The sequence below is a fragment of the Patella vulgata genome, chromosome 7 (genome assembly GCF_932274485.2).
Source record: "Patella vulgata chromosome 7, xgPatVulg1.2, whole genome shotgun sequence".
NCBI lineage: Eukaryota > Metazoa > Mollusca > Gastropoda > Patellidae > Patella > Patella vulgata.
This window is the reverse complement of record NC_065885.2, coordinates 5,068,142-5,092,086: the sequence shown is the minus strand read 5'-3', so window position 1 is coordinate 5,092,086 and position 23,945 is coordinate 5,068,142. Positions and strand designations below refer to the sequence as shown.

Below are 23,945 nucleotides of genomic sequence, written 5' to 3'. Positions count from 1 at the left end.
GGGGTCGTACGAGCGGTTTTTTTTTACCTTGTTACGTCAGACATTGATTAATCAATCAGTGATGACGTTTCTAGTGGTTTACCCACAGTTCCATTAACTGGCTAATCCCTCATGCCATCCAAAAATGAAATGAAATGGGGTTTAACGTCCTACTGTTTTGCTCCGAACTGGGCTAATGAAGACGGGCATATGCCATACAGTGTGCTATGAGGGAAATTTTGCCCGGACAGCGGCACTACGGCCTACTCTTATATCGAATTCCAACTGCCAAGGGATCTTTTACGTGCACGCCAATGTGTACACGGGACCTCGGTTTTTCGTCTCATCCGAATGACTAGACAGCTGTCCTTGTCAGGCCCTCCGTCCTGCATCACTGACAAGGGGAAACCACGCCCGAAAATCTGGATGAACTTTCTCGGCCAATGCAGGGATCGAACACCCGACCTCCAGGCTAGCGAGCCAGCGCCTTACCCACTTAGCCACCGTGATCCCCCTCATGCCATCCAGAAAGCCTGTTATATTACAACTCTTCCAGATCCTATTATAGTACAGACAAATAAAACGAAATTTTGAACTATAAAAAACGAAATAAAATAGGATCTGTGTTTTAATCAGATTTTGATGTCATTGGTTGAATTCATGCAATATTTACACAGATACAATGAATTAAAATATCTTACAACATTTATCATAATCTGCAGTTCCAAAAAAATAAAGACAGAGAGAGAAATGAGGTTTAATGTCTACTGAACATAAACTAGGTCATTTCGAGACTAACATATGGTTCAATTTTATATCAACAATTCGTGTGTGCGTAGGGGTGTTTAAAAGAAACCGGAGAACCTAGAGAAAATCCACAGGGTTGGACAAGCGACCCTACTCCTTGTCACGTACAAGTGGGGAATCAAAACCACTCGACTTGAATCAATGACATACCTTCTGATCCAAGGAGCATGGATTAACCATTCAGCCCCCACCACCCCCCAAAAACCTCCCTATAAAAAATATTTTAATGGGCCTTTTCAAATTCGATTTTTTGGGAGCTGGTTTTACTGTTAATATTATAATTAAGGGTTAAATGTTAAATTATTTTAGCTTGGATTAATCCATGGAAAGTTAATATTGTTCTAAAAATACAAATAAGAATCAGCATCTATCACATATTTAAAGTTTAGATCTGAGACATATCAGCATTATTAACTTGAAAACATGACCAGTTATTAAATAACAGAGAAGCAGTTATATCTATATATACCTGGGTTGTCTTTTATTTCAGCATTTGTCACTTTAAATTCCTGAATGATTTAAAACCACAGATAAAACTATAAATGACATATATTGTGACATACATACATTGTAATATGACATACATACATTGTAATATGAAATAGACATTGTAATATGACATACAGACATTGTAATATGACATACAGACATTGTAATGTTGCATACACACATTGTAATGTGACATACACACATTGTAATGTGACATATACTCAGTGTAATATGGCATACATACATTGTAATATGACATACAGGCATTGTGATATGACATACATACATTGTGATATGACATAGACATTGTAATGTGACATACATACATTGTAATATGACATATATATTGTAATGTGACATATACATTGTAATGTGGCATACATATATTATAATGTGATATACATTGTAATGTGATATACATTGTAATGTGACATACATTGTAATATGGCATACATTGTGATGTGACATACATTGTAATATGACATACATTGTAATATGACATACATACATTGTAATGTGACATACAGACATTGTAATGTGACATACAGACATTTTAATGTGACATACATACATTGTTATACAGGGGAGTATCTAAGACCAATTTGGTTCTGAAAAACATACGGGCGCCCAAATTATTTTACGCCCAAATTCTATGCTGACAAAAGTCAATTATAGAGATGTTTACTCTTTATTTATTACCAAATTTTGCTTTTATAAGAAAACACAGCAACATGGTTCAAGTCTGCCTCAAATCTTATTTAAATTCGCTATACTATGCGGTAAATTGCTCTCGATGGTGCGACCCAATGTCGATATCAGCCAGGGCCTATGGCCTCCGGACCCAGTTTCAAGCAGCTAGGACTTAATAATTCGAGATCAGAACCTCTCAAAATTTTCTAGACCCCCCCTCTTCCCCGTCGGTAATATGACATACATTGCAATATGACTAACATTGTAATGTGACATACATTGTAATGTGACATACATGCATTGTAATGAGACATACATACATTGTAATAAAATGGGGTTTAACATCCTCATTGAAATATGACCTACATTGTAATGTGACATACTGTAATATCACATACATTGTAATGTGGCATATTATTATATTACATATATTGTAATGTGGCAAACATTGTAATGTGGCATACTGTAATATCACATAAATTATAATATGACATATACTGCAATATGCCATATACTGCAATATGCCATACATTGCAATGTGCCATACATCACAATATGACATATACTGCAATATGACATATACTGCAATATGACATATACTTCAATATGCTATACATTGCAATGTGCCATACATCACAATATGACATACACTGCAATATACCATATACTGCAATGTGACATACATTGTAATACGACATATGACAAACATTGTAATGTGATACAAAATATGACATGCATTGTAATGTAACACATATTGTAATATGACTAACATTGTAATGTGACATACATTATAATAGGACATACAAGGCCATATGACATAAATTGTAATATGACATACATTTCAATATGATATATGGATTGCAATGTGGCATACAATACTTCTAACATGACAAATAATGGCACATCATTTTGTGTAGTAATATTATACGATCCATCTTCTTCTTCTCCTTTAAAACATGTCCATATTTATATTAAATAGTTTATTTTATTTATAACTGTTCTATGTACACTATTTATAGAGTCATATTTCCTAAACGAATTTTATCATCAACTCTTGACAGCTAATTCTGCTTCTACTATTTTCTTGTACTCATCAATACCACCTTCAAGCGACGTCACAGTGCCGTTAGCTACTACCCATAATTCTTTACAAATCTTTCTAATCAGTCTCTCGTCGTGAGATACGAGTACGACACCTCCCTGTAATATTAATCATATCAATTTGTGTATCAGGCAACCGCTCTTGACATTTAATTACCTAAGGATATGAATTGGGAGGGGGGGGACGAGAGAGAGAGAGAGAGAGAGAGGGAGAGAGGGGGTGGGGGAGACTCAGGGAAAACCCAAGAGAGATTGGACCGGCAACCCTAATTGTCAGGTACAAACAGGGAATAGAACCCTGCCACTTGATGCAATGACAGATGTGTTAAACCACTAGACCCCCCCTAGTTACTATACTTGTTTGTTTAACGTTACAATTGATACAGTCTAAGAATCCTTACGCAAGTTCAAATAGGTTCAAACGCACAATTGTCAACACATATCATTACAGTTTGTATTGGAATAAGTAATTCTATGACAAATAGTGAAGACTTGGCCACTAAACAGTTACCGAACAGTTTTTCTTTGTGGTTATGCGTTCTACATTTGCATAGCAATGTTTCTTGTAATGACGTATTACACACAACAAGCCGCCATGGCGGCCATGACACGCCAGTTGAAATTTCGCGTAACAGTTGAGTTTCATCAAATCATATAATTATGCGGTAAGGATTCACCTTTTTTTCAATAGGAATTGATTTATTATATGTTAAGCTAGGTGCAGTACTGTTTTGGGTCAGTTTATGTGTAAATTAAGGGAGGTATAGGCCAATAACCTTTTTGTAGTGATTTCACTAAAAAACTTGAGCAAAGGAACTCTCGTAGGATGAGCCACTACTGTGGCTGGAGTAAGGCGGAAGACATCAGTAGTGGAACCATTTCTAGACCCCCCCCCACCCCACACACACACAGATGAAAAGGAGTTTGATGTCATGCTCTTCTGCTCTAACCCAGTTCTAGAAGATGGTTTAACGAGGGGAAAAATTGCCTGGACAGCAGTGTTACAATGATTTAAATGGGAGGTTGTTTTTTTACATCCCATCCGAAAGTTATGACAGTTTTCTTTGCAAATCCATCTATCCTGCACCACAGAAAGTCCTGAGAAACTTTCTCAGCCAACACCGGGCTCAAGGAGCTAGTAACAAAACTCAACAAGCCGACTTGGCTCTCTGTTGCATTACTAAATGGTATACAAAGAGAATGGTTTTGTTTATTCTCCCATTCTCCATTCCACATTCAAAACAGTTACTGCTGAATAAAAACATCAAGTTTATTCAAGTTGAGGATTACACAAACTGACAAACACAGAGATTACTCAAGCAGGAGATTACTCAAGTTAACAAACATTGAGGATTACTTAAATTGAGGATTATCCAATATGACATCGAGAACTACAAAACTTGACAAACATTAGTGAATATTTACTGACCTTGAATTTATTTAAAGCATGTCCTAAAGCTTCAATAGTTTCCATATCTAAATGATTTGTAGGTTCATCAAGTATAAAGAAATTCGGACTGAAAAATTAAAAAAAACAAATTCTCATAAGAATGAAATAACTGGGAAAATGAAGACGAGCATACACCATAAATTGTGTTATAAGGGATATGTTGACACGACAGCAGCTCTATGGCCTACTCTTACTCTGAAATCCAACTTTAAAGGGTTATTTTAAGGACCTCATGTTTTTGTCCCATCTGAACGACTAGACACTGTCCAAGGCCCTCCATCCAGCACCACTGAAACAGGAAAATGCTGAGAAACTTTCTCAGGCAGTGAACCTGTGATCTGGTTAGGGAAAGAGAGTTAGAAATGGGGTTTAATGTCCACTCGACACAAACCAGTTCATTTTAGAACTAACATATGGTTCAATTTTATTTCAATAATTCGCTTGCGCGTAGGGGTCTTTAGCAGTTGGAGGAAACCGGAGGACCCGGAGAAAACCTACGAGGTTGGACAGGCGACCCTACCCCTTGTCACGTACAACCGAGGAATCGAAACCAGGCCAGTTGACTCAATGACAGGCCTTATGATACAGCGCGCATGTGCTAACAAAACCATTCGGCCATCCAACCCCCCCGTGACCTGGTTGGCGCGAGTCACCATCTTACTTACTAGAGAGAGAGAGAGAGAGAAATGGGGTTTAACGTCCACTCGACACAAACTAGGTCATTTCGGGACTAACATATGGTTTAATTTTATTTCAATAATTCGCTTGCGCGTAGGGGTCTTTAGCAGTGGGAGGAAACCGGAGGACCCGGAGAAAACCCACGAAGTTGGACAGGCGACCCTACCCCTTGTCACGTACAACCGAGGAATCGAAACCAGGCCAGTTGACTCAATGACAGGCCTTATGATACAGCGCGCATGTGCTAACAAAAACCATTCGGCCATCCAACCCCCCGTGACCTGGTTAGCGCGAGTCACCATCTTACTTACTAGAGAGAGAGAGAGAGAGAAATGGGGTTTAACGTCCACTCGACACAAACTAGGTCATTTCGGGACTAACATATGGTTCAATTTTATTTCAATAATTCGCTTGCGCGTAGGGGTCTTTAGCAGTTGGAGGAAACCGGAGGACCCGGAGAAAACCCACGAGGTTGGACAGGCGACCCTACTCCTTGTCACGTACAACCGAGGAATCGAAACCAGGCCAGTTGACTCAATGACAGGCCTTATGATACAGCGCGCACGTGCTAACAAAACCATTGGGCCAACCAACCCGCCCCCCCGTGACCCGGTTAGCGCAAGTCACCATTTTAATTACTGACTCTCCATACAATTTAATACTTACTTGGCTAAACTCATAACAGCAAATGCTACACGACTCTTTTGTCCTCCAGACAGACTAGCTACAGGTCTCATGGCTAATTCACCACTCACACCAAATGATCCTAGTTGAGTTCTATATTGTTCTATTGGTTTACCTGAACAAACAATACAATATTTACAGATCGTATACATGTTGTTTAAATACAAATAAAATGGGGTTTAATGTCCTACATTTCTGCAAAAACTGGGCTATTGAAGACGGGTTCATTAGCCCAGTAGGAGCAAAACAGTAGGACGTAAAATCTCCCCATTTCATTTCATTTTGATTAGCACAGCTTTAAACACCATGAGCGAATAATAGTACGCGTAATGGGATAATGGTATATAACCCTTAACCGGTCATTGTCGACTATAATCACCACAACGTTATACAGCTAAGTGGTCACGGTCAACTAAAGTCGACCACAGCAAGAACCTTTTTATAAGCCCCATTTGAGTATTTAGTTTCGTACTTAATTGACATTTTTGGACAAAAACATAATTTAACGATGTCGAGAAGGTTAAAGACTCTCAAAGTGGTTGAAATGCTTATGAATGATTCCGACTCAATTCTGAAGACGATATTTCTGATGAAAATGATTTAGAATGATTTGCGAATTATACAACAACTTATCCACTTCAACTTTTTTATTGGGGTCAAGAGTCTATCACTTATAATTATCCGGCGGTATTCGATTGAAATAGGCATACAAAATATTTCACTTTAGCCTTTATTTAGCCTGACCACTTGACGTCATGACATTAAAATGATGTTGACCGGTTAATGGTTAAACTCTGCATGGGTTTTCTTTTGTGTTACAGTTGGATCGATCTAGCTTTTAGCCAGATGGCCTGAACTTTTTGAAACATATAAATAATACCTACCGGGAAACCTTGATGCTAACAGTTCTACTGAGCACATGTTCATCTAGCAATACAACATATTAATATAATAATACCTACCTGGAAACCTTGATGATTAATATAATAATACCTACCTGGAAACCTTGATGCTAACAGTTCTACTGAACACATGTTCATCTCAAGTTGATCCACGTGATGCTGACTAAAATAACCAATCCGTAAACTACGATGAGCGTGTCTTAAACCATTCACGGGAGATAACTCTCCTAATAAAATCTTTAATAACGTTGTTTTACCGGCTCCATTTTCACCAACCTAAATAAACAATAAAATAGATAGATTTAACATCCCATATAGTTCATTATATCTTTATAATTACTGGGACCTACGGTGGGTAAGTGGGTAAGATGCTGGCTCGCTAGCCTGGAGTTCGCGTGTTCGATACCGGCATTGGCCGAGAAAAGTTCATCAGGATTTTCCAACCTAGTTTCCCTTTGTTTATGGTGCAGGATGGAGGGCCTGACAAGGACAGCTGTCTAGTCATTCGGATCTGACAAAAAAAACCCTGAGGTTTTGTGTATGCATTGCCGTGCACGTAAAGATCCCTTGGCAGTTGGAATTCAATTTAAGAGTAGGCGATAATGCTGCTGCCCGGGCAAAAGTATCCTCATTGCACACTGTATGGCGTATGCCCGTCTTCATTAGTCCAACAGGAGCAGAACAGTAGGATGTTAAACCCCATTTCATTTTATAATTACTGCACGGAATTTAACCATTTTTGGGCTGATATCTCTATTAGAGATTCATCTTTCACAATATTGTAGTTTACATGGGATTGCTATTGCACAATGCACATTTAATTAATAGAAGACACAACCAATATCAACAATATTCTTCTGGTTTGGGTTCAATTGGGAGTGAGGGGGAGAGAGAGAGAGAGAGAGAGAGAGAGGGGTTTAATGTCCACTCGACACAAACTAGGTCATTTCAGGACTAACATATGGTTCAATTTTATTTCAATAATTCACTTGTGCGTAAGGGTCTTTAGCAGTGAGAGGAAACTGGACCACCCACTGCCCCTATAATTGTATTAAGTAATCTTACTATAGATATTCTGGAGTTCATCAATGCATTAACACAGATATTTTTAAATATTGGTTGATCTTTTGAATAATAAAATTCTACTTCATCTAGTTGTAATATTGGCGGAGAAAGAGATTCACATTCAGGAAATCTGAAATATATAATATAATAATAAAATAACAGCATGACAGGACATAGATCCCTTCAACACCATTAACTGTAACTTATTTAGTATGCAACAAACTGATCTTTCCTTAGAGGGAGAGAGAGTAGTCTGCTTGCACGTAGGTGTCTTTAGCAGTGGGCGGAAACTGGAGGACCCAGAGAAAACCCACAAGGTTGGACAGGCGACCCTACTCCTTGTCACATACAAACGGGGAATTGAAATATCGTTAGTTGACTCAATGACAGACCTTATGATACAACGCACATATGCTAACCATTCGGCCATGCCATCCAATCCCCAGGTGAGAGAGAGAGAGAGAGAGAGAGAGAGAGAGAGAGAGTCACTTGTGTGTAGGGATCTTTAACAGTGGATAGAAACCAGCAGACCTGGGAAAAACCCACAAGGTTCAGCAGGAAACCCTAGTCGTTGTCATTTACAAGCTGGGAATCAAAACCACACAGTATGACTCAATGACAGACCATATGTTCTAACACACATGCGTTAACATACCTTAATATTACTTCTGTTTCTTTTACTATAGGAACAAGTGGAGGTCTGAAAAAAAAACAAAAAAAATAAATAAATAAAATAACAAAACATTGAGAGAAAATTCAGTTTGGAGACAATATAATTCAAACACTGAGAGAAATCATTGTGTTTATAAAATGTCTACATGACTTGAATGGTTGTTTGTCTACTAAGAACCCCATGGGAAATTTCACTACAACCCAGGTATTATGTAGTTGTGTTGTTTTGGCAGGAGTTTCTGTATTTTTAATGTTTAGTTTGAAACCATTGTTAGAAAACTGATCAAATCCATTGAGAATTATAGAAAACTATTTAGTTTCTACTGTTGTTTAGTTTAAATGGTCTGTCTAGATTTGATAATGAGTGTTGGGTTTATAACTGTTTAGTTTCTACAGCAGTGTTGAGTAATCAACAGATTAATTTATTAATTTGGTTTGAAAAGTGCATATTGTGTAATTTTTGCTGGTTTGAAGAGTTATCCTTTAGAATCAGATCATTTGTTTCTTAGAATAATAAATGTTGTTGTTCTTAGTGTTTAATGTCCGCTTCAACCAAAGGTGATATCGTAGACAAGTCTTATTTTTCATTTTTAATAACTTAGCGCACTCGCAGGGGACTTTCCTGTGGGAGGAAACCGGAGTACCCAGAGTAAACCCACGAGGTTGAGAAGGCGCCCCTATCTCCAAGCCACATACGCTCACACCAGGGATCGAAACCACAACCGCAAGCCAGAGGTGACCGGCCAGCTAGAGGTCAAAGCGTGACACTCTAGACCACTAGGCCATCCCAACCCCCAATAATAAATAAATCTAGGTCAGTTTTTAACCACAAAGGCTGAGTTTGTTTAAGGTCTTGGTGATGTAGACTATATATAATGTCTTGGTGATCTAGACTACGAAAACAGAATTTAACCTGATTTACAATCTCAGGGGACGTTTTATTTCAAATTGTGTATCTAAATTTAACCAAATACAAGCCAGTGATTTAGTTACTTACAGTTTTTCTAATATCTTTAACTTGCTTTGTACTTGGGCAGCTCGGTTAGCATTATATCTAAATCTATCTATAAACACCTAAAAATACATATAAACAAAAAAAAAACATTATACAAAATACAAATCTTGGCCACGGCAGTTGACTCAATGACATACCGTATAATAGAGCGCGTGCATGCTAACCAATCGGCCAGTGCTACTAGATACACAAGATTAAATGATACCCGGGTTACAGTGTCCAAGGGCAGAACTACGTTATAAATCTGTATGCAGATACGATTCACACCAAACAAAGTAGGAGAGGGTGTTATCGTCTAAAAGATGATGAATTTAAGCCAATCAGAACCAAGATATCTTGCGATCACCGTACCTGTAAATGTTCTCTATAATCTTTCTGAGCTTCGTATTCCTTCATCTGGTTCTTTAATCTTTCTTCTCGAGTTCTCTTAAAGGCTTCAAAATCACCACGATATGTGTCTAATTTCGATGACTGTAAATGAACGATGTCTGTAGATACTGAATTTAAAAACATCTGGTCGTGGGAGACTACTAAAATAGTGGATGCCCATTGCTGGAAAAAAAAGAAATAAAAAAGAGCGTTAAGGGGTGAGGCTACCCGAACAATGTTTTCTGAAATTCTAAAGCTATTGAATTGAAAATGGCACAAGTAGTTAGGAAATGTAATAAACAAGGGAAAACTAACATAAAAAAAAAAGAAAAAAAAAGTTGTTGCTAGGGTAACACATTTTTGGGAAAAAGTATGAAAAACGTAGGTACACCAAATCTCTGATAATAATAAAGATAAATATCTCATTTTCGGACTGCTTATTCTTTAATGATAACCCTAAAACCAGACTGAGAGGTTTTCTCTATAATTTTTATAGTTTCTAGGAAAATGATGTTTAAAACATTTGCCTCACTACAATATTTTTGTCTTTGGGAGAAATATTTTGATAACTTTGGAAATATTATTCAAACTGCTTTCTGTCTGATTCTGTGGTAGATATTAGTTTATATACCCTGCAAATTTGATGAAGATATCTTAATTAGTTACAGAGATATAGCGTACCTATGTTTTTCATAATTTTTTCCCAAAAAATGTGTTACCCTGGCAACAACTTTTTCTTAATGCTAGTTTTCCCTTGTTTATTACATTTCCTAACTACTTGTACTATTTTCAATTCAATAGCTTTAAAAATTCAGAACAAACATTTTTGGATAGCCCCCCCCCCCCAAAGATACATTAGTTAAAAGGTAAATCTGCATATTGCAAGTCTTTATTTTGGCTTCAAATGTTATATTAACTATTATTTAGACATTTATTCACCTGACAAGCCTATAATAGACTATCTAGAACATTGGATGGCAGAGATTTAAATGGATTGAAATATGATTTAATTTATGAATGGTGAATAAAGGATTAGTCTTGATTAACAAGTATCGTTGTTACAATAATAAACAATCAATGCCACATCTTGTCAAAACTTAAATCAACATTAAATTAGCTATATTATAGAATGATTCAATTGATTGGGAGTGAAGGAAGTGACGGGAGGGGGTATGTTAATGGAGGAGGGGGAGATTATATTAAATAGACTAACCTGTAAATAATTCTCTAACCATATAATGGCTTTCATATCCAACATGTTTGTAGGTTCTGAAATAAACACAAGATATTATTTATTGTATATGTAAAAACTACATAGAGATCACTCTGGGACTAACATATGGCTCAATTTTATTTCAATAATTCGCTTTAGCAGTTGGGGGGGGGGGGGAACCACGTACAAGCAGGAAATCAAAACCCCGGCACTTGAATCATGACAGACCTTTTGACTGTATGTTTTATAGTGGGTTACCCACAGTTCCATGCACCTAAAGGCAAACACCGTTTTAGACTGTTTCATTGGCTAATCCCTCACATCATCCAGAATGCGGGTTATATAACAACTCTTCCAGATTCTAGTGTAGTAAAGATCTGTGTTTGACAGGTGACCCTACTTCTTATCACGTAAAACCGGGGAATCGATGACAGACCTTATGATACAGCAAGCACAAGCTAACCATTCAGCCATCCAGCCCCCAAGAAAAATAAACTCATGTTCTCTGTCAAGAAGAAAAGAAAACTTACCATCAAGTAAAAGTAAATCTGGCCTGAAAGAAAACAAAAACAAATTATAAAGTGAATTGATTGTCCATTTCGACAAAATTCAATAGTTTTACATTCCGTTATTGCAGCGTGACTATGTGTGCACTTGTGGCATCAAAAAATAATTACAATTGTTATGGGATGGGGTTTGGATTCTTGGCCAAACAATCCAATTTATATTTCCATCATAGTGCAATGTGAGATATGATAATATTGCCCGGACAGTAGCCTTCAATCTACTCTTCTTCAATTCCCAACAGTTCTTAACGCGCATGGGTGGATCAATGTTTTTCGTACGAACAGAATGGCTAGGCACAGTTACCTCCCCAGAGAAGTACTTCTCAGCCCACCAGATACATTCTCATCGTGAGATCAAGGGTGAACCTTGGTTTATCATCTCATACCGATAACTAGGTATTTAAACTTACTTGGTAAACAACGCTCTTGCTAATGCCAATCTCATTCTCCACCCACCAGAAAACTCTCTGTACAATAAAAGAACATTTATAATAGATTAACTCCAGTAAACTCTATGTATAATTAATAAAATAACAGATATGATGAATTACCACCAGCAAACTCTTGGTATAATAAAACAAGTCAACATTGGGGCTGATGTCCCCCGCCGAAATCCAAAATAAATAGATGACACATTTTACTTTATCGCATATTTTTTCTTTTTTTCAAAAGTATCAAGCAAACTATACACTAAGTTTCATCACTCTCTATCAGATAGAATCAAAGTTATCTTGTCCTAAAGCATTGACCAATGCAATTGCTTAGCTCTGCTTAGCGTTAGCTTGAAATGACAGACAGACAGACAGACAGAGACAATGACAGATATAGTGAATTACCACTATGGCTCTTGTTAGTGAATTATAATTAATTCTAACTTTAATAAAACACAATCAATACTGTTGAATTCAGTTTTTATAATTAAAAACACTGAAACACAATCAATACTGTTGAATTCACAGTTTTTATAATTAAAAACACTGAAATACAATCAATACTGTTGAATTCAGTTTTTATAATTAAAAACACTGAAACACAATCAATACTAATGAATACTTTTCTGCACCCACTGGGATAATGAAGACAGACTTTAGCTATGCGTGAAAATTTGCCTGGACTAGGATCGAACCCTAGACTCACTGAGTCACTGTGGCTCCCAATCAATTTAACTCCCAAGAAATTACTGGCCCTAAGTCCACAAAGCAAAATTGTTTGCCTTATTTTAACTAAAATAAAACCATTTATAAAACTTTTGTTTTAATGTATCAAATACATCAATAAGAAACTATGTGCAAAGTTTTGTGTTTCTGGATCAAAGATATTTCTCTTATAAACAGTGATTGAAAGTTGAGTAAAATCTGAGATTGCGTTGTGGACTCGGGGCCAGGTCATCAGTAAATGAAACTATAGACTTACTTGGTTGGTCTGTCTTGTGAACCTGGACTGAAACCTAAACCTGACATTATGACGGCAGCTCTAGCAGGTGCTCTATCTGCTTCTATAGCAGATAATTCATGATAAACTTCGGATAATTTATTACTTAAATTACTATCATTATCACCACTGCTAATAAAGAAAAAAATTACATTTTTATTTTAATTCCACATAATTTCATTTAGCCTAGATTCTCTTCATGTCAAATGTTTGGTGTATGGTTAGTAAAGTATGTAGAATCAAAGAATAAAGAAATGAAATGAAATGGGGTTTTATGCCCTCTGTTCTGCTCCGACTGGGCTAATGAAGACCGACATATGCCATACAGTGTGCTATGCGGGAAATTGTTCCCGGACAGCGGCACTTTGGCCTACTCTTATATCGAATTCCAACTGCCAAGGGATCTTTTACATGCACACCAATGTATACACAGGACCTAGTTTTTTTTTTCATACCATCCGAACGACTAGAGAGCTGTCCTTGTCAGGCCCTCCATCATGCATCACTGACTAGACAGCTGTCCTTGACAGGCCCTCTATCCTGCAACACTGACAAGGGGAAACCACGTTGGAAAATGCTGATGAACTTTCCCGACAACGCGACCTCCAGGCTGGAGAGTCAGCGTCTTACCCACTTAGCCAACGTGGGCCCTGGCAAAAAGAAATGATGAATAGAGGAAATTTTTACCCAGCAGCGTTTAACTTGGCGTTTAATTCTCGTTCTTGTTTTAGTAGACCTTCTCGTTTCAAATCACATTCGAGGACGCTCTGTATAGCCGGCGTGTCGTCACCAACCACTTCCTGTTCTACGTGTAATACTGATATATGCGATGGTATCTTTAACTGACCACTGAAAAATAAGATTCTTGCTATAATAGTTTCAAAAGAGATAATGCAAACTGAATGTATTATTTAAAGTTATGTATCTTTGAAGTCTTGCCAAGAGAGAGAGGGAGAGATGGTGTTTAACATCCACTCGACACAAACTAGGTCATTTCAGGACTAACATACGTTTGATTTTTATTTCAATGATTTGCTTGTACGTAGGGGTCTTGAGCAGTGGAGGAAATCGGAGGACCCAGAGAAAACCCACAAGGTTGGACAGCGGACCCTACTCCTTGTCACGTACAGGCGGGGAATCGAAACCATGCCACCTCTCTCCCTCTCTCTCATTATCTGGGGTAATCAATATCTAAAGTGCTAAAGGATTAAAACATCAATAAACCAGAGTAATTACCTGGATATCATTTTCAGAAGAGTTGTCTTTCCTAAACCATTTCTACCAATAAAACCATATCGTCTCCCATACACTAGATGTAGATCGGCACCGGCTAATAATAATCTGAGAAAATAAAAAAACAGGAAATATCTTATATTTACATCAACTCAACAACAAATTATTCTATACTAAAAGTAGCTGACCCCCCCCCCCCCCACCCACCCAAAAAAAAGACCAACAGTGCACCATAAACTAATAAAATAACAGTAAACCTGTCTCCAAAAAAACCCAGTGCACTTTTCTCAAAAACATATTAGTTTACTATGCTCCCCAAAAAATAATGACAAAAAAAACAGTGCACCTATCTCAAAAACAACAGTGCACCTTTCACCCAAAAAAACCTGTGCATTTTTCTCAAAGAATTATTAGTGTTCCTTTCTCCAAAAAATAATAGTGCACCTTTCTCCCTCAAAAATAACTGTACACCTTTCTCCCTCAAAAATAACTGTTCACTGTTCCCTAAAAAGAACATAGACCCTTTCACTAAAAAATAATAGTGTACCTTTTTCCCCCCCCAAAAATACTATTGTCCTTTTCTACCAAAAAAATAAATAGTGCACCTACTCCCCCAAAAATAACAGTGCACCTTTCTCCTTCAAAAATAACCGTACATCGTTCTCCCAAAAATAACAGTACCCCTTTTTCCAAAAAATAATAAATAGTAAACCTTTCTCCCCCCTAAAATAACATTGCACCTTTCTCTAAAAACATAACAAGAGTTCTTTTGTCCAAAAAATAAGTTCAAGTTTCTCAAAAAAGTGATGGTGCACCTTTCTCCAATAAATAACACATTTTCTCTCCTTTAAATGTTAAAAGAACAAAATAAAGGAGAAGAAAAACGGTTTACCTTTCTCCAAAAGCAATATCAAAATTCTCAATTTTTATATCTAAACTTCTGTTGGTTCCAGAGGCATCCATTTTGGCATCTCTTCTGTTGATCTGTTGTGAAGCTGATGCTAGTTCTATACTATAAATATAATAATAACATACTTTTAGTTACATTCTATAAATACAAGTATAATTTATAGCACAAGTTTTATGAGTTAAATTATTGGAGTCACGAGGGGGCGTAGCCCCCGAGTGTCTTCAATAATTTAACGAATAAACGTGCTATAAAATACTTGTAACATATTGATTGACAGGTGACGTATAGACAAGTGAGTTGTTCTTAAAAACTACACGTGCATAACGAGCGGCGAACATATTAAAATAGGTCATCAACACCTGTATACATCAGTTGATATATTTCAATTCGCGACGTACAGACGCAATGTCGCATTGTTTATTTAGTGATAACGACGATGAAGATATTATTCTTTCACAAAATTTAGACGATATAGAAAAGGAATTAGCAGTGATAAATAATATTGAGAACGACGATGATGATATTATTCTTTCACAAATTTTAGACAATATAGAAAAGGAATTAGCAGAGAAAAATAATATTGAGAAAGATGTGGATTACGGCGAATTGAACCTTATTTCTACTGCAGAGGAATTTGTTAAAACAGAGATGGAGAAAGAATCTGATTATGGTGAATTTAACCTAATTTCTACAGCCGAGGAACACGTTAAAGAGGAAGTGAAATCGGTTGTGGTTGAAAGGTTTCAAACGCCAGTATCTCAGGTTGAAATAGACACTTTAATACATTCATAAACAAACGCTAATACCAGAAAGAATACTAAATGGTCACTAAATATATTCAATGAATGGCGGAAATGTCGATCGAAGGGCGATAATGATATACCTGAATTGCAAGATATGACAGCAGAAGAATTAGATTATTGGTTACAGCGATTTCTTGTAGAATTGCGTAAAATGAACGGAGATGAGTATTCCCCTAAATCAGTTTATTATATCATTTGTGGGCTTATGAGACACTTGAAGGACCATAATATTTACATTAACATTCTAGAGGAAGCTGATAAACGTTTTGTGTTAACCAGAAAGGTGTTAGATGCCAAGATGAAGGAATTAGTAAGCAAAGGAGTCGGTTGTAAACCGAAAACCGCTGACCCCGTATCAAACGAAGATGAGGATAAGTTGTGGAATTCTGGTGTCTTTGGTTTTACCAACTCAACAAGTTTACAGTACACAGTATTTTTTTTACGCATGTAAACTTTTTGGACTACGAGGAAGAGATGAGCACCGCCATTTAGAAGCTGACCAGTTTGAATTGGGTAATGATAAAAATGGTTACTACATACGATACATAGGAAGAAACAACAAAACATTTACTGGTGGTCTAGGCCATTTGAAGTTCAAGAACAAAGATATAAAGCACTATTGCACTAATTACGGAGGTGAGTTCTAAAATCTGTATAATAAAATAATCAAAGTAATCATACACCACAAGGTTATGTATCCTTATCAAAGTGTAGCCTGTAGAAATGTTAAAGGGATAATATGCGAGATTTTTGACAAAATTACTCATTCTGACTTTTATGTCCTTTTTAGTCACATTATGAAATTTGTATGCTGTCTGACAATTGGTATCCTTTCTTATATGGGGGCCCGGTGTGGCCGAGTGGTTAGGACGCTTGTCGCTCATGCTGGGGGGTCCCGGGTTCGCATCCCGGCGAGGCCGAGGTCAACCTTGTGGATTTTTCCGACTGGGTTCCTCCTTGTCAGGTGAGGGCTGACATGGAAAAGCGTTCTAGTTCATCTGAGACGACGATAAACGGAGTCCCGTGTTCATTCGATCGAGCACGTTAAAGACACCTCGGCAGTTAAAAATCGGTTGTAAGAGTAGGCCATGTGCCGCTGCCTTGGCAAAATTCACCCTCATTGTACACACTTGGCATATGCCCGTCTCTAATTAGCCTTACAGTGCATAAAAATGGGACGTTAAACTCCATTTCATTTCATTTCATTTATTTCTTATATTTGTGTATTTTAGGTCAAAGATGTTTGTATACAGTATTTAAAACCTATTTAGACGCGATAGAATCTGGAATTTTTTATAGAAAGCCATTACAGAATGGCATAAGATACGGAAAGCAGCCTGTTGGGATAAATAAATTAGGTAATTTCATGAAAGAAATGTGTCAACAAGCTGGTTTAGTCGGATATTACACTAACCACTCCGGTAAGAAGACCTGTGCCACTGAAATGTACCGCAATGGACAAGATGAACAATCCATCATGGAACGCACAGGTCATAGATCTGTCGAGGCGTGTAGGGTTTACAAAATTAAATCCGACGAAATGCAGAAACAGATTTCAAGTGTCTTAGAGGCGCCAATAAGTGCTAAAGAAAATAGCGAACCTGTTTCTAAAAAAGCGAAAATTTCGGCTTCCTCACCCCCACTGAAGGACACACGTTTTAACGAATTTATCAACACTTGCGGACCAGTACATTTCAATAATTGTAAATTTACTTTTATGTAATAAAATACTGTTTATGAGGTGTTGAAAAAAACACTGTTTTGGAGTTCATTTATTTTGAAAAGTTGTCACCTTGAGTTAACAAGGTTTGACTTCAAGCCAAGTAAAACTGGGCGGGACCTTGATGCTTTGCCAAGACACTCCCAAAAAATGGCCACCGTGCAACAACTAGTGAAATTTCGAAGTTGTAGCACACCTAAGCCCCTCCCCATGAAAACTAATGATTGTAGCATGGGTATGAATAAGAAAAAATCTACTGTATATGTTACAAATCTTATTTCATTTCATTTTTAATAGTTCAAAATTTCGTTTTATTTGTCTTTATTACACTAGGATCTGGAAGAGTTGTTATATAACCTGCGTTCTGGATGGCATGAAGGATTAGCCAACGAAACCATTTGTTACCGCGACTTCTTGGCGTGCAATGCATGGAACTGTGCGTAACCCACTAGAAACATCAATGCTGATTGATTAATCAATGTCTGACGTCATAAGGTCAAAAACCGTTCGTATGACCTCTGACGCGACCTATCGCTACAACCGGTCAGATCTTCATGTAGATTAGGCCATTGAAAGTATAAAAAATGAAACGAAATATAGATCTGTATATTGATCTCATAGTACACTGTATGGCGTATGCCCGTCTCCATTAGCCCAGAACGGAGCAGAACAGTAGGATGTTAAACCCCATTTCATTTCATTTCATCAAGTTGCTTGTTACTGTATCCAATTTATTCATATTATCTCCTTCATGATTGTACATATGAATTCTGAATAAATACTTTTTAAATCATTGTCTTTTATCTTATAAATATGTGTGTATGTGTTGCATAGCAACATCTGAAAAATTTCATGAATGATGTGCAATATTAATGATTAATAATGATGTTTAACTACCAGATTTCAAAACACATATTTTAAAATCTTGTTTTTGATATTTGACAAAAAAATATGAATTATTTACTCACCCAGAATCCACTTTTTTCAAAGTTGTGGGCATCAAGTCTCGTTTTTCTTTCTTCATCTGTAGTTTAGCTTCTGCCTTCTCTAACTTTTTCTTATCAACTGTCTGTATGAATAAAATGAAAGTAAATAAATTTTTACTCATTCAAAACTCTTGAAGGGATAACACTGTAACCCATGTATCATTTAATCTTGTGTATTTAGCACTAATTTCTTTCACATTCATTCAATTGTGATAATGTTATAAATTAAACAACCAAATTGATTATTGAAGTATAATGATTATTTTTTAAGAGTGGTTGAGAAATTAAATGCTTGTAAATTAGACACTCATTATCAAAATTGAATGGTCAGCTTTAAACTAGACACAAGTACAAATTAGATGATTTTTGATGATTTTGAATGATTTTTATGAATGTTTAAACAAAGATTTGATATTAAATGAATGTGAAAGAAATTAGTGCTAAATACACAAGATTAAATGATACCCAAGTTGAAAGGGGTTAATTTTTTATTAAATCTGGTCAACATCCAAGTTTCCTTTCAGATATATGAATATCTTTCTCTAGACAAAGCTTGGATATTTGTTTGTCAAGAGATAGCTGATGTGTGGTTACACACTTTGTCAGTGTGGATATCTTTTTTTATTCAGAAATCAATGTTATATGAACATTCTTTAGGATTATATTATTCTAAAAGAAGTGCTATCTGCAAACTTTAACCTAGTCTTTCTACATGTTAAACTTATATGCCTTTTCTCAAAAAACAATGGAAGACAAAGAGAGAGAGAGAGAAGAGAGAGAGAGAGAAGAGAGAGAGAGAGAGAAAGAGAGAGAGATATTTTTAACTCCATTCGACACAAACTAGATCATTTTGAGATTAACATATGGTTCAACTTAGTTCCAATAATTGTTGGCTAGCTAGTGCGTAGGAGTCTTTTAGCAGTGAGAGGAAACCGGAAGAAATGGAGAAAACCCACGAGGTTGGTCAGGGGACCCTACTACTTGTCACGTTCAAGCGGGTATTCGAAACCATGCCACTTGACTCAATGACTGACCTGGTGATTTAATACCCATGCGTTAAAATACTAGAGCGCCCTATGTCTGTAACAGACTATAGGCACAATACTCGGAATTAGCCAAAGTTTAATGTATTTTTGAAAGAGTTTGAAAAATGCAGATAAAAGGTTATTTTTCGAATCAATAGCGAAAATGTTTGGTGACCGTCAGTGGAAAAGCCCATTTTGAAGACTACATGCAAACAACAAAAATATATTTAAAAAAATAATTAAAACAAGGCATATATACCGTCAGACCAGAATCTCTTTTATTTAGCCAGATACTGGATGCTTCCTCCGTGATTTCATCTATTTTTACATCACCAATAACAACAGGTGCTCCCAATATCTTATGCTGTCCATTCATCTTACCTCTACTAGTTGAGTCACTTAAAAAAAACAAGAAGAAAATACATTATGTATTTAGTTAAGTGGATAAAAATGTTTTTGGTAATATCTTTATCCCACCGGAATGAAATGAAATGAAAAAAGAACGTCCTACTTTTCTGTACCTACTGGGCTAATGATGAGAGAGAGGGGAATGGGGTTTAACGTCCACTCGACACAAACTAGGTCATTTCGAGACTAACATATGGTTCAATTTTATTTCAATAATTCGTTTGCTTGTAGGGGTCTTTAACAGTGGGGGGAAACCAGAGGACATGGAGAAAACCCACGAGGTTGGACAGGCGATCCTACTCCTTGTCACGTACAACCGGGAAATCTAAACCACAGCAGTTGACTCAATGTCAGACCTTATGATATAACTCGCACATGCTAACCATTCAGTCATCCAACCCCCTTGCTAAGAACATAGTCATACACAGGGCTGTCGGTAATTTTTCACAGTTGATTAGCAGCACTGCTAATCAAAAAGTCCAATTTTGCCAAATTTGATTAGCAAATTTAAAAATTGATTAGCAGTTTTTCAGTTTGAACATAAAACACCTAAATAACAAGATATTACTTTAGTTCATAACAAATATGATTAGATTCCATTCTTACTATTCTTAGATTTTTTTAGCACTGCCACAAGTACTTGTGACAGTTTGTGAATGTGATGTAGACATTTAGTTAGGTCTTATGTCTAAAGCCAATTCTTAACAGTGACTTCCGAAGCCCCAATCATTTTAATTGTTATTTTTTGTTACGTTAGAAATCTTCGTTAGAAAACAATTTCGTCTGCTTTTTATCGTGTATTGCTACTTTTGTTAAATCGGGCGCACTTCGATTAACTAGACACACGCGATATTTTACGGGAATTTTTACTTTGATTTATCATTTTACAATACGTTAACATATATTTATTTTTTTATATTTTATTTACAATACGTGGGGGATACACTGGATTTATTTCTTTCAAAATGAATATGATATAATTACTTGATGTCTCGCAACGTGAGTGGTACTACCTGAATCCCTATTTCCGGTTTAATAGTCCTTATTCATAGAGTTATGTCCCTGTATTATATAGTACCGTATAATGAATTGTGTCTGGGTAGTTCGAGTAGAAAATGTCACTCGGAGAATTCAGTTTTGTTTATAAAATTTTATTCAACATTTTATACACGTTGAAAGTGTTGAAAAAGCCTTCTAGTCTTCAAATGCGGATTATCCTTGTGTCAATATCCAAAATGACAGGCATATTAATGATTCGCAGTTACTGCGAATCAAAAACTTTAGAGTTTAATTTTTGATTAGCAACGGACAAAATATGTATCGCAAATTGCGCTGCGATACTGGTTGTTGGCAGCCCTGGTCATACAGTGTGCTGTGACGGTCATTTTGTCTGGCCAGCAACACTACAGCCTACTTTTATCTCAATTTCAAAATGTCAGGAGATCTTTAACGTTCTACCACTGGTATTTATGGTTTTCTGTCCAATCCGAAGATATTTTTACTTAACAGACCCTTTTGGCCAACACCACAAACAAAGGGAATCCGGGTTACTTCCTCAGTGAATACTGGGATTTAACACAGGACCTCCTAGTTAGTGAGCCTGCTCTTTGGAGTTTAGATATAAAAATTAGTGAATTTTGTTTTTAATTAATAACACAGAAAAACATTTCTTATTCAAAATTGTACAAAACTAAACAAAGAAAACTCACTTTCCCCCAGGAACCATGATGTTGTATATCTTTTCACAAATCTCACGAATTTCATCTTCTGATTTTGAATCATCTACTTGATGCAGCATTTCTCCAAAAGCCTCGTACAAGTCATCCACTTCTTCAAATTCATTGGAAGTATCTTCAAGGATTCCTGAAATAAAAATCAATATAAATGAAATGAAATGAAATGAAATGAAATGAAATGGAGTTTAACGTCCTACTGTTCTGCTCCTAACCTGGGCTAATGAAGACGGGCATACGCCATACAGTGTGCTATGAGGGAAATTTTGCCCGGACAGCGGCACTACGGCCTACTCTTATATCGAATTCCAACTGCCAAGGGATCTTTTACGTGCACGCCAATGTGTACGCGGGACCTCGGTTTTTCGTCCCATCCGAACGACTAGACAGCTGTCCTTGTATAGCCCCTCCGTCAAAAATCAATAGAAATGAAGTTAGAGAAACAAGAAATTTTGCTAACATCTACACTTTAAAGTTGGTATCAATTACTTATAAACACATGATTATCAAAAATATCTGCCACGGACATTCTATACCTTATGTGTAACATAAAATAGTTACCATAGTTAAATTGGTTAGCAATCATTAGCACATTTGTTATTCGAAGTCAATCATTTCTGTCTATTTTACTATTGTCTGTGAAGTCAAATACCTGACAACTCATCCCAAAGACAACTCATCACAAGACAACTCATCCCAATATAAGACAACTCATCCTAAGTTAAGGACAACTCATGCTAAGGTAAAGACAACTCATCCCAAGATAAAAGATAACTCATCTTATATCTTGACCCATGTTTTAAAGTTGGGATGAGTAGTCTTTTATCTTGGGATGGGCTGTCTTCTAACTTGTGATGAGTTGTCTTATATTGGGATGAGTTGTCTTACATTGAAAGGGGGGTTGGATGGCCGAATGGTTAGCACGTGCGTGCTGTATCATAAAGTTTGTCATTGAGTCAACTGGCGTGGTTTCGAATACCCCGGTTGTACGTGACAAGGAGAAGGGTTGCCTGTCCAATCTCGTGGATTTTCTCTGGGTCCTCCGATCTCCTCCCACTGCTGAAGACCCTACGCGCAAGCAAATTATTGAAATAAAATTAAACCATGTTAGTCCCGAAATGACCTAGTTTGTGTCGAGTGGACCTTAAACCCCATTTCTCTCTCTCTCTCTCTCTTATATTGGGATGAGTTGTCTGTATACCGTGAAGTCTACCCCGATAACATTCTTTCTGGCTGTCAGCAGTTGACGTGAATGCACAGTTTGGATCGGATTACAACAGTGTATTGCCTGGACTCAAACCTCACTTGTCACTATATTTTGACCTGTAACAGAAAGCCTCAAAAGATGCTCTGCATGGGAATAACATTGAATGCATGCTCTTGGAATTGCAACAATGACTCTTGGAAATTAATGTTACAGTATCTTTCATTGACATTGTGATGGATTTACTAGTATTTATTTGAACTCATTTTAACCTCTTTGGCAATAAAATTATGTGACTAAGCCTATAATCACAACCTTAATTTCTGAAACCATCCGAGTAAAAACAATTGCATAATAAGAACGAAATTTCAATGAATCTGTCATCTGCAAAAATGACACGTGACATTTCCATCTCTATACTTTCGTTTTAAATGCCATCAAACACAGTATATGTGTAATCATAAAAATTATTGGAATATCAGGTTGGATTAAATTTAGATATTTTCATTTACAAAATAAGTACCATTGAGATAATCAGCGATAGCATTATCAATCTCCGGTAAGGATTGGCGTAAAACTTCTCCCACAGCTGCCATTTTTCTTGCTATGTAATCGCTAATCCAAAATGATGTTTCGCGCACATCAAACTCAGACTTCACATCGAACTAAAATGGATTTGTCATATATGGTAGTAAAATCTATGATTAAAGAAAGAATTATTTTTATTGTCACAAATAATAAGTTCTCATTATTTCCACTGCAAGTGTATATCAACTTTAAGTTAGAGATTAATATTCATATAAAATATAGAT

The 23,945-nt window shown here is 36.6% G+C and overlaps 1 protein-coding gene across 2 annotated transcripts; it reads right to left on the bottom strand.

Moving 5' to 3' along the window:
• LOC126827121 (ATP-binding cassette sub-family F member 3) lies at positions 1-23,733 on the bottom strand. 2 transcript variants are annotated; one of them, XM_050556331.2, is made up of 19 exons: positions 23,657-23,733; positions 21,906-22,059; positions 20,048-20,186; positions 18,746-18,846; positions 15,237-15,356; positions 14,348-14,452; positions 13,799-13,960; positions 13,094-13,243; positions 12,091-12,147; positions 11,645-11,667; positions 11,115-11,170; positions 9,884-10,084; positions 9,515-9,591; positions 8,501-8,545; positions 7,846-7,975; positions 6,876-7,056; positions 5,861-5,993; positions 4,496-4,583; positions 1-3,165 (listed from the first exon to the last, which is right to left on the bottom strand). In XM_050556331.2, exons 1-19 carry the CDS (start codon positions 23,727-23,729, stop codon positions 3,013-3,015), a joined length of 2,148 nt encoding a protein of 715 aa, XP_050412288.1. In that variant the 5' UTR covers positions 23,730-23,733; the 3' UTR covers positions 1-3,012. The 2 variants fall into 2 exon arrangements, with proteins under 2 accessions (XP_050412288.1, XP_050412289.1); XM_050556332.2 differs by having other exon boundaries at positions 13,094-13,240.
• Between the last annotated feature and the right edge of the window lie 212 nt (positions 23,734-23,945).